We start from the raw sequence: 15,912 nt of genomic DNA, 5'->3' as shown, positions 1-15,912 counted from the left end.
TATTCAACTTATTAAACTATTACTTATTTAAACAAATGAAGGGCAAAAACATTACACTTTTCAAATACATATCAGAAACATTTCTTTATTTTTTCTCTTTTCCTACATTAAATATAAATCCTTCCATTATCTTGGAGTATATAATATTTTTAACTGCTAAAAAAATTAAAATAATTTCAAAAAATATAAAGATTTCTATTTAAAAATTTGTTTAAATTTATTAAGTTCGTATTGGCCCGATCGCTGAATCAAAACAGCGTTCTTATTCACAACAAATCTGATAGTCAATTTCTATTAACGTATCCCTAATGAACTTAAATCAGCACAAAGACTTAGTTTGTGCCCCGGTCTTTTCAGCATCAACCTTCCGCGACGTTGCACCTGCATACCCTAATTTTGAAAAAATCCTAATCCTAGAAGCGCGGTATAATTTTCTTCAGTAACGATCCGCGACTCGAACGTATTTGTGTAAATGTGTACCATCGGGTGGCTTCGTATTTTACCAGCAAAAGCCTTGTGGCAGGAACGAGTCGATTCCACGCGCGTTCACTAAGACGAAAGCGCCCCCTTCGATCATAATTAACACTTCTAATATGCACTAACATACTGAATCATTCGAAACATGCTGCGAACGTACTCCTCGATTCATTGATCTTAGAATTAACTACATAGATACGATACATACATGCACTTATCTTTATACATCGCATATCGTTCAATCTTTATGCAAATACACGTACGAGCACACGTTAAGAGCCAATATAGATGAGAACTTTCTTTTTTCAAACCCTCCTTGACATAACAGAGAAATAGATTATAGAACGTGTAAAAAAAATGTCAAGTATCGATCAAAATCATTTATTCAGATACTCATTTGCAAAGAAATATTTCGAAAAAAATTATACTTGAAATGTTCGAATTACTTACATTTAAGCCCTAGTCTTCGAATTTTTATGTCCTAATTTAACGCTCGTTTTGACAAACAAAAAGATTTTTGAAGTTTTAAGAAATCACGCGTATTAACAATGATTCTTTCATATTTTCCTCAAATTAAAATTTTTTAACAATGGGAAACCCCGATTATGTCGAAAATGACCCAAGGAACGTAGAATTTTTATCCCTAATAATAATCGATCAAAATTTTTCGGACGATTTTTTATATTTTATACATGTAGTGTATTTACGAACTGTCATCGTATAAAGTCAAACTAACCATGCTAATGAACTAACTATGAAACAGAATAAAGGAATACAATGTCGCGATGGTTTAAAACTGATCTGTCTGACTAAAGTTGTACGTATCTACTGTGTACTCTAGATTGACAAAGCAAACAGGAAATTAATTTGCGGCGCAAACGGCATTCGAGGATTTATAATAAATAAGGATGTATTGTACACAAACGAGTTTACGATAACTACAATGATAGCAACGCGTTCGTGCATTCATAACGAATGTGCTATTAGTACAAGTGGTTAAAATGACAAGAATGTTTTCGACTCACCAGATACGTAGGCAGTGACGTGAAAACAGCTGAGGACCTCCGGCCATACTGGTTCTAGTTCCGCGATGTTCCTCGAGACACGGCGTGGACGCGTCGCGACGCGACGCAAAGTAATTCAACTCTAACCGATCGATTATCAAAGGCGCGAGTTAGGCGTCTTTTTCTTCTTTCTCGGCACTCGCTTGTGCAGCTTATTAACCATGTGGCGCTGATGTCTGTTTTCTCCTAGCGAAATAACGCGACGTTTCATGCGAAATTTCCAATTCACACTGCCCATTGATATTATGCCAGATGAAAACGGAAATGACCGCGATGGTTATCGATATATGATAACTTAAATAGCGCGCTTCGATTTGAGCGCGAAAGTTTTTCAAATCGTTCTTGATGTGTAAAAGATGATTCTTTTATTAATTTAAGAATATCGGTTTAACATTTGGAAATATATTTTATATTTTTAAGAAAGAAAAATAATCTTTATGAAATAATATAACTAGTAAGATATTTCTTTTATCTGATTTTAAACCAACAATAACTTCTCTGGCAAATTTCATTACCATTTATTATTATATGTGTACAATATATATGAAACAGGTTTATATAAAATCATAAATGTCTTCTGAAGACAAACAAGAAGAGAGAGAATACGAAATTGATTCTCGGAAAAGGTTCATACTATGTAAAAATCATTTTAGTCACTATCATATTTTCCTTCACTCTCTAACATTTCTGAGCATTGTTGTAACGGCTATTCACGTCATTCCAGTTCACTATGTCGAAGATAGCTTTAACGTAATCAGGTCGAACATTCTTATATTGTAAATAGTACGCATGTTCCCAAACATCGATACCAAAAAGTGGTATCAGACCAGTTGTAGCTTGGAGAGGATCTTGGTTAGCGCAAGTAGCTATCCTTAAAGATTTTGCTTTTGGACAATATCCAAGCCAACCCCAACCAGAACCTTGGATTGCAACAGTACTCTCAGATAACCGTTTTTTCATCTCTTCCATACTACCAAAATCCTTCTCAATCTGTTTGAGGAGTGCAGCTGAAAGAAAAGATATTTGATTAATTTATATTTGATTTTATTACAGAATATCTATCTCGTGTAGTAAAACAATATTTACCATCTGGTTTACCGCCATTTGGTGAAAGATTACACCAGAAAATTGAGTGATTTAAGTGACCTCCTCCATTGAATTTAATAGCTGGACCCAATGCAATTTGCGTATTAACATCACCTTTAGCGACAGCTTCTTTCATTTTCTCTTCGGCAACATTTAAATTGTTAACATATGTCGCATGATGCTTTGAATGATGAAGTTGCATAATTTCAGCACAGATGATAGGTTCCAAAGCCTTGTAATCATAGGGTAATTCAGGTAGTGAATGTTTTGTTCTCACAAATGTGTCTTTGCTAAAAGTGAAAGATACATAATAGAATTTTTATTTTATCTAGAAATTTGCATAATATATATTGTAAAGTTAAGAATAATATGTATTAGTTAAAAAAAATAGAGTATAGATTATATACTTAACTTTTATGTTTAAAAATATCATATCTACAAAATATCAACTTTGTTTTCACTGATAATATGAATATTATCTTGTCATATGTTGTTTATTTTTTGTTATTATTTTTTATCATGTATATTCTTTTTATTTTTTACATTTCAAATTCAAATAAAATTTACTTTATACATGTATGATGTATATGGACTACAAATATAATGATATTTATATATCACATTGACAAAGTATTTATCTAACATGTATCTACATGCCAAAGGTCAAACCAAATTGATATTGATTTTTTGTATATACAGTTAATTTCAGCACTTTGACAATATGTCTAAATATCTTTTTAAAATATACATTTGCCTTTTGTAATTTGGTTCAATATTTTTAAATTTGATAGATGCATCCAATACATATGGCTGAATATCAGTGATAATTTGTCATTTAACTATTAATTATTGTAAAATAAATTTCAATTTGGAACTTAAATTATATAAATGACCATGTATAAATTATATATTTAATTAAATGAAAAGAAATCAATTTATATTAAATATAGTTCATTCCAAATTTTGATACTGTTTTCGTAATTATATTTTAAAGTACAAATGTTAATCTTTTATACAATTATGTATATATACAATATCAATAAACGCAATTCTTACGAATAAAATGTCTAATACTAATGACAAAAAGTAGAAAGAATGACAGGTTAGAAATTATATAATATCAACTATGCGAATGTCAATTATAAATAAAAAGTAAGATAGACTTACATTGTGTTGGAAAACAGAGCACGTCTTGCTGCGAACATTATTGAAACTGTGACGAATCAACTTGTTTATATAAATTAATATCAGAAAATGTGAAGTGCAGAAGTAACCGTTGATCGCAGACTCGCCGCAATAGTTGCAAAAATCTTAATGCCGGAGTATGCCGGGAATGGCTCGAACTCTACTACCACTACCAGCTATACGAATATCAGATATTACGTCACAAGTTTTTTCCACTGATAGTAACCACATTACTAATTTTCCCCTAATTAGACAATATCTACATATTTAGATGATATAATATTATAATTAAAAAATGACTAACCTTTAGAAAATATTTTTTTCATTTTGATGAACATTACATCTTCTCGAAGTTTATATTAATTATTTAAAAATATTTCGTATAAAATTAGGAACAAATACAACTTTTGTGTTACAAGGCTACAGGCTTTGTGGTTTCAATTTTATTTCAATTAAATGTTTTTAATTTCCAATTTTCATAACTGTAGAAGTTGATGAATAAAAGAAATGACGTTTCACTTTACGATTATCATAAATAATTATTTTTGTGTTGAAAGGTAATCTTTAATTGGTAAATTACATATTATACAATAATAATCGTTTTTGTTATAGATATATTTGAATTGAATTCTCCACAAATTATATTTTAATTAGAGATAAGTTTCCAAAAATTATACTCCAAATACAATAGATATACCTATTCAAAATCCAAACTGAACATTACATACCAAAATTACAAATGAATTAGAAAGCAAAATATTTATGTAAGAAATACGATAAAAAATATGTGCTTTTATACAAGATAGTATAAAATAGCAATGTAAATATTTTGTATATTTGTCCTCAAGAAAAATAAAAAATATGCAACTGTGATGTTCTGTGATCTACAAGATCAGTTGCACGTTTTACTGAAATTAATATCGTTTAATATTTCATATAATTTACAGGTATTCAATAAATCTAACAAATAGACCTCAATTTTATTATACACAAGTAAAAGCATATTTTATGCATGAATAACGAATGTTGACACGCGTGTCTCACAATGAAAAAAACGATACATACATACAAATTATTGCGCACACAATCGTGTATAAATCTATGTATGTGCGTCGTTGTGTACCAGATATTAACATTTGTGTATTTACATAATAAAAAAGGCATAGCCCTGATTATTATTCTATTGTTATTTATATTTTTTATGATTGCTCTGCAAAATCTAACAAGAGAAGCTACTATCAATGTTTTAACGAATTTACAAAAAGCCATTTAAAAACGTTGAAGCATTTGTTCGTAATAACGAATACTTATTAGAAAATTTAATGCGATTTTATTGCGAAAGAAAAAATAGTTTTAACTATCTACCCCTTTATTCCAATGCCACGTTATTTTTGTGAAGATATAATCATACGTAATCAAGTGCTGTTATCTTGGCATTAACGTGACTTTAAAACAATTGAAATAAAAGATATATTTACGGATACACGTTATGAAAAATTACAAAACCATCAGAAATAATATTTATCATAATATGTCTCCATATTATTCTTAAATATAAAATATTAGATTCAACTTATGTTAGGTATTAAGTCACGCTAAGCTTTGTTCATATATAACAAGTGTTATGTATATAAAATCGTTCTAGAAAACTGTTCATTCTGGATCGCTTTGAAGAGTCTCACCATTAGTTAGAACTAACGCGTCATCGTCAGCTTCATTATAATCAAGAGAAAGGATACTCTCTCTTCTCTTTTTTTTATATGTCCTTTCGTCGTCACTACCTGGTGCACTTTTGTCCCTTTTGGTCCTATCCCTACCCCTAGTTATTCTAGTTAGCACCTCTTCCCCATTAGTTTTATTGTTATTTCTATTATGACTTTTGCTCCTTAGTATCCTCTTATTATTTCGATTTTCTTCATGTTCTTCTTCCCTATCACTTAATTCCTCATTCTCTACTTTAATGATCAAAGCAGCCGAATCACTTGAGCTTTCGTCATTATGATCTGCTTGATTAGGTTTTCGTTCGACCCGTTCTGTTCTTTCAGTATTAGAAAACTCACACTGTGGCGATCGCTGCGATGATAACGGTGGAGTCCTAGCACCTTTGCACACATCACTATCTTCCATTGATTTTGAAGTCTTTGTTTCTGAAATTGAATTTTCTTCGGATTCTTCCTTCTTTATTGGTGGTGTGTGAGGTGACAAACCATTCGTTAAATTATTTTCGCTTGAATTTGCTTTCAACGCTGCATTTTCTTGCTGTAACAATGTAACTGATTCGCGAGCTTTACGTAGCTCCTGTTGTAAGAAGTAAATTGTGCTCTGCATTCCTTCAACATCCTCGTCCAAGTCTTGCAAGAATTCATCCAACTCTGTAACATAGACATTACCAAAAGATATTAGCTACTTTGATCTATAACATATTAAAAAAATATCCATAACAAAAATAATACCTGATTGTGATTTCTTCATTTCTTCACTGAAACTTCTTTGAAGAGCAAGATCTCCCTCCAACTTAGCAATTCGTCCACTAGCAATCATGCGACCTAATTCTTCATTTTCTTGATATAACAATCTGCATTTTGCCATTAGTCTTTTACCTGTATTGCTATAGACAAAAAAAATATACAGAGTGTCATTGGAAATACAAATTTGTTATTTAGTTTTATCAAAAGACGTAAATTATTATTTACCTATCTGGTGTAAATTTCCAGGCACTAAGTTCGTTCTGGGTGTCCTCTAATTTAGCTTTAGTTGTAACAAGTTCTTGCCTTAATTTTTGAATTAAAATATTAACAGCTGGATCTAACAAAGCAGATCTTAAAGCCACAGCAGATGGAGCATGAGCAGCTTTCATTTCAGCAATTTGACTCTAAAAGAGAGAGGAAAGAAGAAGAAGAGTTATGTGCTATGAAATTGTTTAATTAGTTCTATATTTCTTCTATTAAAAAATGTAAAATCTACATACAATATATTCTTGTAATTCTTGTTCTTTAGAAGCAAGTCTCCTGACTAAAATCTTCTCTCTATGAGATGCTTCTGCATGTTGCTGTCTGTACTTGCTTTCAGAGTCCCTCAATGAGGATAGCTCACCTACAAAAAAAAATTATATCATTTCCTCTTTTAATTAAGACTTCACTGTTTAAAGCTATCTATGTGTTTCGTCAATTTGTTTTATGTTTATTATATAATCATTTTAAAATTAAACAGAGTATGAGCATATATATATATATATAATATGTAATATAATGGGTAATATAATATATATACACACAATATATATTCACACAATATATATATATATATATATATATATATATATATATATATCATGTAATGTACATTTTTTATTATATTTTAAAAGGTTATGATTTTTTCAACTTTATTTCAATTAGATATAAAAATACTATACTTCAAATACATTTCAAATATAAAAATCATTAAAGAAGTTATTAATTGATAATACAAATTTAAAGAGAAAGCTATATTAACATTTATTTAATTTAAAATACAATATGAAAAAAGATGTATTTCCATGTCTTTCATAATTTTACCTATATCTTTATGATGTATAATTTTTATTCATACACTTTGAATAAAATTATATTTTCATAACTAGAGTTGGGGATTATTTTATAATATTCTTTTTGATTATTTTCTCCATCTCTGGTAATAATTTGGTAAGTCATATAAATTTATGAGACACATAGAGAGCTAAAAACCTTAAAATATATATGCATATAATATAATGGTACAGAGTATTCTGTACAGTCTCTTTTGACATTTCATATCTGTATATCTTTGGTGAAAGAAAGCATAGTGGTGAAAATCTACTACATACTGTTTTGCCCTAAGTGCGCATAAACAAAATATGTTTTCATATGTATGTGACATTGATTGCCTGACAACTGACATTTTTAATTAGCGCATACTTTGAGTTTGGAGTCGTTGCATCGTGCCATTTGTGAGATTCTCTGTGCTTCCACCGAGACCAAGAGTGGACGTTACTTTTCTTCCATGAAAATAGATAGACTACTTGTTGCAGACACAGATGTTGTCACAAGATGACCTCCCGGCCTTATTTGATCAGGATTGTATTTTTTTCAGATTGGTACTTGGACATCAGGAAGTTATGGTGCAGGTACAAATGCATGCATGAATTGCGTTCATAATGGGAATAGACAGGGATGTTTGTCTAGGAACATAATTAAAATTGTTCAGTTTTATCAGACGTATCTATATATAAGATGATATTAAAGATTGTAGATTGGGATAAGAATTGTTAGGATTGGAAAAAGCAGCTGGAATTTCAGATCATAACTGCATCAATTAAAGGTTTCGTACTTCACCAAGACTTAGGTTCACGCATCCCTGGCACAGAGTTTTGTGGGCCAAAGGATGACATAGGGCCTCTGTTTTTACTCTTCTGAGTGGTATATTCAGAGCCAGCGAGGATGTTGTATTTCATTCAATCCTCGCAAAGTGGAAACTCGATATCCAATGTACACACAAACACACACGCACTGTCCTGCTTCTGGCAGTGTGTTTTACTACACTGTAGAATTATACGTGGCACACTGCACGATCACTTAAGAGCTCATACCAAAAGTAAGCTATGTGTGTTTATTACAGTGAAAGAAATGATTCATAGTGAACACATTCGAAAAAACCTTTTCATCTCTTCTTGTCACACAATATCACTTTTTTTGACATACACTTTGCTTTTAGCATTAAGTGACTTTTAATATCAATAGCAGCGCAACTTGACACCAGATGATAAAATTATGCATACATGCATAATATTGTATTAGATTTTCTGTACATGCAGTGTATATGACTGTCACATCACTTCTGCTCACCAAAAAAATTTCGAACACTGTACATATTGGCATTAATTTAATTGTCCGCACTACACATCACAAATGTAGTTTTCAAAATATTACAATATTACTGTATCACTAGCCTTTATCTAAAGTCTATTACCCAATTGATCTATCTAGTGTTTCATATGAATACATAAATTTTCTACAATTGTAATTTGTTTGTCGATGTCGTAAGAGATGTTAAGAATTTTATCTATCTTATTACGATACTTATTTATTCAAAATTTTTTCGACTTTAGGATTTATAAAAACTTAGCATTATTATTATCCTAAGCACAGTACTAATAATATGCTTAATCCCTAATCTTAGCGTCCCTATAAGAGTCTTGTCTCATACAAGAGACCGTTGTGTTCTGGCATTCATAAATTCGCTTAAGAAATGTGGTGAGTGAGGTGGTCTCACTCAAGTGATCTCAGTACCTTCCTGGGCTGCCGCCTGGGCCTCTAGACACTCCACATACAAGTCCTGTTCATGCCACTTGGCTGCTAGCTCGTCCTTTGTCATGCTGTCCAATTGTTGCTGTGTTAGCTTCATACGCCTTGGTTGTCTAGGAGAATGAGGACTGCTTGGTTTTCCTCCCATACTATTATTCTGTGGACTTCTTGGTGAAGATGGACCGGCAGACTTAACATCGTTACACTCTTCTGCCATTTTATATTAGAAGTTATTAAAACCACACCCAGGCCTGTAAGTCTGTTTCGAACTCTGCCTCTTCTTCTTTAACTGTTTAACTGCAACGAGTGCGTTGATGATATGCTATTAGTGCTAGCACACATTTGTCTGAAAAAAATAAAAATATTTTTTCAGTATAACATATGTATATAACATAAATAAATTTAACAATTATATAAACTTTAATAGTATGCTAAATTGTAATTTTATTGCCTGTAAGTTGACTGTCTTACTGTTCTACATTTACAATAATATCATTATTACTACAAATATATTTATTGTTATTTAACAACCATTATTAATTTTTAATACATTTTTAAAATTTCTATAATGTAATATCAATAGATAGTATATGGTATATTCTAGAACATATTCTTATAACTAAGGTTATATAGTTACAATACATTAAATAGTAAAATAAAATACAAGAATCTTGTTGTAGATAATAAATTATCTATAGAGTTATATTTACAAACTCTTTAAATTACAATTTTTAATTTATTTTTGAATAGCGTATTAATATCTAATATAGCATCGAAAAAACATATACATACAATGCAGAGTTACTATGTATTATTGGAACTATAATTGTAAACTTGTACGACAGTACTATACACATACGCGTTATATTTACTACTTCATTTTCATAGATATTACATGCACTTGTCATGTACTAGGATAAAACTTTTTCAGGGCGCAGGTTCGGACCCGGCTTTTAGAACATACCGCGTGATTGAAGAAGGTCACGTGGCACGTTTAATGTTTTATTGCGACATGCAAGGTAGGGAATGTAGGATCCAGTTATCTATAGTTGAAGGGAACATTGACGCCATTATGTCGACATGTCTGCCATGAACGAGAATTTCGCGATATAAGATTACAAATTTATAATTTATCTTCTTTCGAAGGTCATTGAAATTACTTGCATATATGAATTATAAAAAAGATTTAAAAATATTTCTGTAAAACAGTGCACTTATAATCACATAGCCGTCCAGATGTTTGATACAACTTTAACAATTATAACACTTTTCTAACATAGATCGTCATGAACTTATTACTATGTAATATTATCTAACGATATAACATGATTCTTGTTCACTTCACATACCTGGTATAGTGACACGCCTATCATTCCATTGAAAAATGTTTGTATCCAGTATTCGGTATAACGTGAAACGATGAAACACGACACCATGTATGTGTATATCCACGTACATGTATATACATATATACCTGTATATGTATATATATATATGTGTGTATACAAATGTAATTTCGTAGTCTGTTATAAGCAAGCTTTCGTTAGTGAGTTCTTCAATTGATCAATTGACGAATGGAATAAATGTGATATACAGGACTTGTCTCAATGTACCGCGCATTCCAAATACAACATCAATATGAGCACATGATACACGTATCGCGTAAATACTTGAAAACCATGCCACTACAGGCTAACACAGTAATGTAACTAATCACGAACAATGATTACTGCCGACATCACGAGTGCCTAAGAAACGAATGTCAGGCGCATGCTCCAATCATAATTGTCCAAATACAAGTGCTGATATAGAAATGTACCAAATGTTTTCGAATAAATACAATATAAAGAATATCAAAATTAAAAAAAAACAATATTTAAAAAAATTATCACCAATCAAAATGGTCACAACTTCTTTATATGTTTCCTGTAATTATTTGGTATTGATGTTATGGTTTATTAATTTATAGTCATATTAAGCATAACATAGTAAAATATATCTCGAATATCGAATCATAAATTTCACAACACTAACTACATTACTGCGAAGTTCTAACTGATCTAAAACATTTCAAGATGGCATGTTAAGCCCGCCATTTTCAAAACGTACAATAATACGAACTTCCGATAACTATCAGTCTGTATAGGGAGTACGAATTCTTTTTTTAAGAATGAAATCTATTAATTATTTGAAATAACATATATATTTTTTTAGGCATTACAAAATAATTAAATACTATAACAGTAAAATACCTGGGTAAATCTCCGTTTAAAATGACGTAATAAACGTAAAGTTAAATTATGCTTATTAATTAAATACTATAAATGAAGATAAAAATAATAATTTATCGCTTTAAAAGATTAGCTTTTTATTTCTTCAATATTCCTGGACTCATCTTGATAGTAGATTTCATTGATTTCACTTTAATGGGTATTGTTTTTGAGACTTTTGTAGGTGGTTTAATCATTGACATACGAGTATTCGGTGTATTAAGTGCTCCCAAGTTTGGTGATGCCTGTTGTTCTGAAGATACAACCTTTTTTGTTGTCGATAAACCTCTGCAATTTTAGGAATAGCTTAATTTAAACATTTACATATATAATATTAATTAATAAGATTCAATTATACCTGTTCGACAGGTCGGAATTGATCGTGAGATTTGTTTTACTTGTGCTGTACTTTTTACTCGCCAAAAATTTTTGTCCTGTATCCGAAGATTTTAACAACGAGATATTAGAATTAGCAGTCGAAGGAATGTGAAAGCTACTGCGACGAAGCGTCGGTTTTACATTTTCTTGCTCAGGTTTTAAGTTCCTTCGTGTCGTAGATTTAGGAAGCATTGGTTCGATACTACGACGTGCTCTCGGCGTTAACGTCAAATATGCGTTTGCTCGCGTCTGTTGTTCATTCGTCGATTTTGATAAAGATTTGTTGATTGTACATGTACTTGATCGATTTGATTTATAGGGACTAAGAATAATAGCAGGTGCTGATCTTACGGATGCACTGTCATCTATTATGAAGATAAACAGATCTTAATAATTTCCAGTAGAATATTACTATTTTCAAATAATATTCATCTATCTAAATAAGATAATTGCCTTGAATAAGAGAAGTATCATTCGCAATCTCTGGTTTCTTCATCAGTAACACCTTAAGAGCCTTTTCTAAGTTTTGATATGCCCCTAAAACATATGCAGTTACAATCCTAGGATTTTCAATTTCGCTCTGTAAAGAAATTTGCCCTAAGGAATTGGATAATTCAGAAACTACAGAGGGAGAACTAGTAAGCTTTGGAGGTGACGGCCGTGGTTCTTCGTTTGAACTTTCGGTTTCGATGTCCCATGTTTTCTGACGTTGTAAAACAGGTTTAACTGATTGTATTGGAGACATAACACGACTTGCAGATGGGTCGGAATTTACACTCCTACTTTTCTTCTCAGGAACACACTAACAATGCGTAATCAAATTAGTTAAAGTATAAATAATAAAAATATCAGTATTATTTTTATATTATATAATATTATATAAATATTATATAAATTATATTATAATAGTACAATATTATATAAATGAAGTACCCACTTTTAAACTCATATCATCTGTACGAAGAAACATTTCCGGTTCTGTATGACTTCGCGTAACTCCAATGTCTCCTGTTAAATTATTCTGCGCGGTTTTACAAGACGTATTACTTGTTTGTGAAGCGTTTAAAATGTCCATATATCGATTGACATCCGGTTCGCATACGATTGTGTCGAATAGTTTATATGATACATCACGCAAAAGTTTAACAACATCTTTTGGTAAAGGAGGTAATAAAGTACTACCAGTTTCTTCGATTTTTTGTGATATATTGTCCTGAAAATAAATACAATATTAAAATATTCTTACTGTACACTTCTTACTGTACTTTTCATGATTGTTAGCTAAAATCGTAAACTTGTACTAATTTTTTTCTGAGGAAAATAAAGAAGATATGTTTAAATCGATATACTCGATATATTTATTAATGTTTTGCTATCAAATTGTCAAATTTCAGTTTTGGACGTTGTCGTATTTCAGATAAATATTAAATTGCATAATAGAGGTATATCTTTACTTTCATTTGCGCAAGTTATACATTATTTAGTTACTTGAGCTATTTACATACGTAGTAAATGATGCTTAAATTTAGAAATATTACTACATGTAAAATAAAAATTATTCCATCTCAAATATAATATTAAACGCTATAAGCATTAGATAATTTATTTTAACTATTAATGCTTTCATAAAACCCAAGTTCACGTGACTGAGAAGCTCTCAATTTAAGCATTTCGATACATTTTACATTATTTATTGCCCCTCCCCAAGTTTGTAAATGTTGGAAGTCAATAAACTCCAAATGATAAACGATGTAAATGCTAAAATTAATACAAATTTAAATTTTTGAATTCGCGCGATCACCTCAGTAACAGCTCAGCATAATTTCACTTTAATACTTAGATAAAGTCAGGTTTAATAGAAATTATGAAAGAAATTATTAATTTTTGCATACGGTGCTTCCAACAGGTCCGGTACCACTAATAGTCCAAAAGGACGCGTCCTTAATGTGATCAGAATTGGGACATTTACATATGACTCCTCCTAATTCTAACACTGCCCTCATGTTGGAACTATCGCATTCGAGTGCAACTCTAAGAACTCCTTGATCAGGTGTTTCAACATTATTATCATTCTTTCCTGAGGCATGTGAATCATTGTCCCTTTCAAACGAGAGTAGTTTAAATCCGATCGCTTGTAAAAAACTGGCTAACGTTGCTACGTCCGGTTTTGTTGAATGTCGAATGTCGCGCATTTCCTCATTGTTCCAGTCAGCATGCGCATGTACACCAGTTATCCATTTGAGTACCCACTGATAAAACTTTCGTTGTGCACTAGATTGAGGAGCATTTTGACTGTTAGGAACACACGTACTGGTATCCATCCTGAGAACTTGTAAACTGAGTGTCACAAGAAACAAACTGTTCTCGGGATTTATGTTTAAATTTTTTTTTACCGGCAACCGAAAGTGTTAGTAATGAACCTACGTACATATACTAGTATTAAACATATAACAGTCCTTGCTATTGGATTATAAACATTCAAAATGATACGGATAACGATAAACGAAAATATATACAAATTTCAAATATCTATATAGATTTAATCTTATCGCAAATAAATTATAATATATGATATATAATATACATTTTTTTTTTAAATATCATGTAAATGTAGTATTGAATTAGAGCTTAATTATTTAATGGTACATAAAAAATATATATAGGCTAACACTGTATAAATTATAAATATTTATTTAGTATACATAGTATCTGTTTGATGATGTAATAGAATAATCGTATATATAATCCGTAAAATACATACTTTATGTGGGTATTTAATTTTTGTTTACATTGTTACATGAACATTATTTGGTAACAATGTAATTCAAACTGTATTTGAATTATTTTAATAGCATGAAAGTTATATTGCAGATTTTATAGATATTTAATTATAATGTCAATTAATATGTTACTATATTGTGTTTCATATTTTTAGGTTATAGTTAGATACAAATAAAATAAGTGGAACTATGAATGTCTTTTTATTGACCTCTATAAATTATCATTTATCTCGATTCATTTTGTTATATTTCTTTATTGTAAATCATTATTTATCTCATCTTCTTTATTTCAGAATTTGTAAAAAAGTGCTTTTACAATGACACTTGTGAGAATTACTTTGGCAGCTGGTGCTGTAGCCGTACAATTATTTCCACAAACTTTCTTATTGCAACAATATAGGAAAATTAGAGCCAGATATGAGTAAGTATAAAAAAGTGTGAGGAGATATTAAGAATTTTATAAAGCAATTTTAAAATTTTATAAATAGCTTTGAGAATAATGAATTACCAATACGAAAAGGTATTGAAAGAAGACTTAAAGAAGCACTAGATGATGTAAATCTAGTATATAGACCAATGATACCAGAAGAACGTATTAAATTTTTTAACGTTCATGATATAGAAATGTTTCATGCTGGATCAACGTACTCAAAGTATGGTGGCTTAGTTGGAATTCCAGTGAATTTTGAATATAATGATATTAGTCATATAAATAATGGAAACATATCCATTCAATATGCACCACTTCAATGGGATGCAGAAGCTACCGAGGAATTTCATAAGTCTTTAGTACTCTCAGAAAATGCCCAAAAATTTGCTATAGCTCAACAAATTTTAAAAGTCGCAACTTTTGATCCAATAATTAAAGGTGTGAATATATTGGCAGATGCAATAATAGGAATGGGAGCTTATGAGTTACTTCATTCAAAATTAAAAGTTACCAAACAGCAAAGGGGTAAAAATGCTTTATGTATGAGTATTGCTGCAATTGGAACTTTAATTTTTACCTTATTAACAAATAATGCATTAGATTATTATAGAGAGACAGAAGTCAATGAAATAATATCTAAATGTGGTGATAAATATATTCAAGGTGGTGTGGAATATTATGAAAAATTATCACAGAAAAATAGGGCCTTGAGAGTACTATTGGGAAGTAAGGGTAGATATATGTATACACCTGTTGGAAATCAGATTACTTGGTTTACTCAAAAAAACATTCCAATATCTGAACAAATAGATTATTTTAAACAAAAAATGCAAAATATTCAGTCACAATTAGTGTAGTATGTATTTGTATGATTTTATGTAAATAAAACAATCATAATAAAATTAATGACAAATTCAGAGTTAA

General features: G+C 30.4%; 5 protein-coding genes across 8 annotated transcripts in view; 1 reads left to right on the top strand and 4 right to left on the bottom strand.

The window, feature by feature from the left end:
• The window catches only part of LOC117233031 (kinesin-like protein unc-104), a 33,538-nt gene extending 31,802 nt beyond the window's left edge, over positions 1-1,736 (bottom strand). The window contains exon 1 of the mRNA XM_033492886.1: positions 1,503-1,736. The gene's annotated coding sequence lies outside the window, so the exon portion shown is untranslated. The remainder of the gene's footprint in view (positions 1-1,502) is intronic.
• Positions 1,737-2,035: 299 nt separating this feature from the next.
• On the bottom strand, positions 2,036-4,029 carry LOC117233036 (superoxide dismutase [Mn], mitochondrial). Its single transcript, XM_033492914.1, has 3 exons — positions 3,795-4,029; positions 2,628-2,917; positions 2,036-2,548 (listed from the first exon to the last, which is right to left on the bottom strand). The coding sequence occupies exons 1-3, from the start codon at positions 3,830-3,832 to the stop codon at positions 2,220-2,222; spliced, it is 657 nt and encodes a 218-aa protein (XP_033348805.1). The 5' UTR covers positions 3,833-4,029; the 3' UTR covers positions 2,036-2,219.
• Positions 4,030-4,409: 380 nt separating this feature from the next.
• On the bottom strand, positions 4,410-10,893 carry LOC117233032 (pre-mRNA-splicing regulator female-lethal(2)D). Of its 3 annotated transcripts, none has more exons than XM_033492903.1 (6): positions 10,480-10,893; positions 9,116-9,476; positions 6,781-6,905; positions 6,506-6,684; positions 6,266-6,420; positions 4,410-6,184 (listed from the first exon to the last, which is right to left on the bottom strand). In XM_033492903.1, exons 2-6 carry the CDS (start codon positions 9,345-9,347, stop codon positions 5,466-5,468), a joined length of 1,410 nt encoding a protein of 469 aa, XP_033348794.1. In that variant the 5' UTR covers positions 9,348-9,476; positions 10,480-10,893; the 3' UTR covers positions 4,410-5,465. The 3 variants fall into 3 exon arrangements, with proteins under 3 accessions (XP_033348794.1, XP_033348795.1, XP_033348796.1); XM_033492904.1 differs by lacking the exon at positions 10,480-10,893 and adding an exon at positions 9,923-10,072; XM_033492905.1 differs by lacking the exons at positions 9,116-9,476; positions 10,480-10,893 and adding an exon at positions 7,745-8,150.
• Positions 10,894-11,473: 580 nt separating this feature from the next.
• Positions 11,474-14,133, bottom strand: LOC117233037. The gene is made up of 5 exons (XM_033492915.1): positions 13,671-14,133; positions 12,716-12,991; positions 12,232-12,580; positions 11,759-12,143; positions 11,474-11,688 (listed from the first exon to the last, which is right to left on the bottom strand). The coding sequence occupies exons 1-5, from the start codon at positions 14,097-14,099 to the stop codon at positions 11,499-11,501; spliced, it is 1,629 nt and encodes a 542-aa protein (XP_033348806.1). The 5' UTR covers positions 14,100-14,133; the 3' UTR covers positions 11,474-11,498.
• Positions 14,053-15,904, top strand: LOC117233034 (transmembrane protein 177). 2 transcript variants are annotated; one of them, XM_033492911.1, is made up of 3 exons: positions 14,053-14,185; positions 14,852-14,979; positions 15,047-15,904. In XM_033492911.1, exons 2-3 carry the CDS (start codon positions 14,876-14,878, stop codon positions 15,843-15,845), a joined length of 903 nt encoding a protein of 300 aa, XP_033348802.1. In that variant the 5' UTR covers positions 14,053-14,185; positions 14,852-14,875; the 3' UTR covers positions 15,846-15,904. The 2 variants fall into 2 exon arrangements, with proteins under 2 accessions (XP_033348802.1, XP_033348803.1); XM_033492912.1 differs by lacking the exon at positions 14,053-14,185 and adding an exon at positions 14,395-14,544.
• The last annotated feature ends 8 nt before the right edge of the window (positions 15,905-15,912 follow it).

Source organism: Bombus vosnesenskii, unplaced genomic scaffold (genome assembly GCF_011952255.1).
Source record: "Bombus vosnesenskii isolate JDL3184/JDL3185 unplaced genomic scaffold, Bvos_JDL3184-5_v1.1 scf7180000013294, whole genome shotgun sequence".
Lineage (NCBI taxonomy): Eukaryota > Metazoa > Arthropoda > Insecta > Hymenoptera > Apidae > Bombus > Bombus vosnesenskii.
This window is presented reverse-complemented; position numbering and strand designations above follow the sequence as displayed.

What these genes read in the sequence shown, in the direction of transcription:
- LOC117233036 (XM_033492914.1), bottom strand. Translation starts at nt 3,832, where the DNA reads ATGTTCGCAGCAAGACGTGCTCTGTTTTCCAACACAAT. An exon ending in GCTCTGTTTTCCAACACAAT is followed by an intron (nt 2,918 to 3,794) that starts GTAAGTCTATCT and finishes TTTCACTTTTAG; the next exon opens with CAAAGACACATTTGTGAGAA. An exon ending in AAATGGCGGTAAACCAGATG is followed by an intron (nt 2,549 to 2,627) that starts GTAAATATTGTT and finishes CTTTTCTTTCAG; the next exon opens with CTGCACTCCTCAAACAGATT.
- LOC117233032 (XM_033492903.1), bottom strand. Translation starts at nt 9,347, where the DNA reads ATGGCAGAAGAGTGTAACGATGTTAAGTCTGCCGGTCCATCTTCACCA. An exon ending in CCAGGCGGCAGCCCAGGAAG is followed by an intron (nt 6,906 to 9,115) that starts GTACTGAGATCA and finishes TTTTTTTTGTAG; the next exon opens with GTGAGCTATCCTCATTGAGG. An exon ending in AAGAATTACAAGAATATATT is followed by an intron (nt 6,685 to 6,780) that starts GTATGTAGATTT and finishes TCTCTCTTTTAG; the next exon opens with AGTCAAATTGCTGAAATGAA.
- LOC117233037 (XM_033492915.1), bottom strand. Translation starts at nt 14,099, where the DNA reads ATGGATACCAGTACGTGTGTTCCTAACAGTCAAAATGCTCCTCAATCT. An exon ending in TGATACTTCTCTTATTCAAG is followed by an intron (nt 12,144 to 12,231) that starts GCAATTATCTTA and finishes TCTTCATAATAG; the next exon opens with ATGACAGTGCATCCGTAAGA. An exon ending in AATTCCGACCTGTCGAACAG is followed by an intron (nt 11,689 to 11,758) that starts GTATAATTGAAT and finishes CTAAAATTGCAG; the next exon opens with AGGTTTATCGACAACAAAAA.
- LOC117233034 (XM_033492911.1), top strand. Translation starts at nt 14,876, where the DNA reads ATGACACTTGTGAGAATTACTTTGGCAGCTGGTGCTGTAGCCGTACAA. An exon ending in AAAATTAGAGCCAGATATGA is followed by an intron (nt 14,980 to 15,046) that starts GTAAGTATAAAA and finishes TTTTATAAATAG; the next exon opens with CTTTGAGAATAATGAATTAC.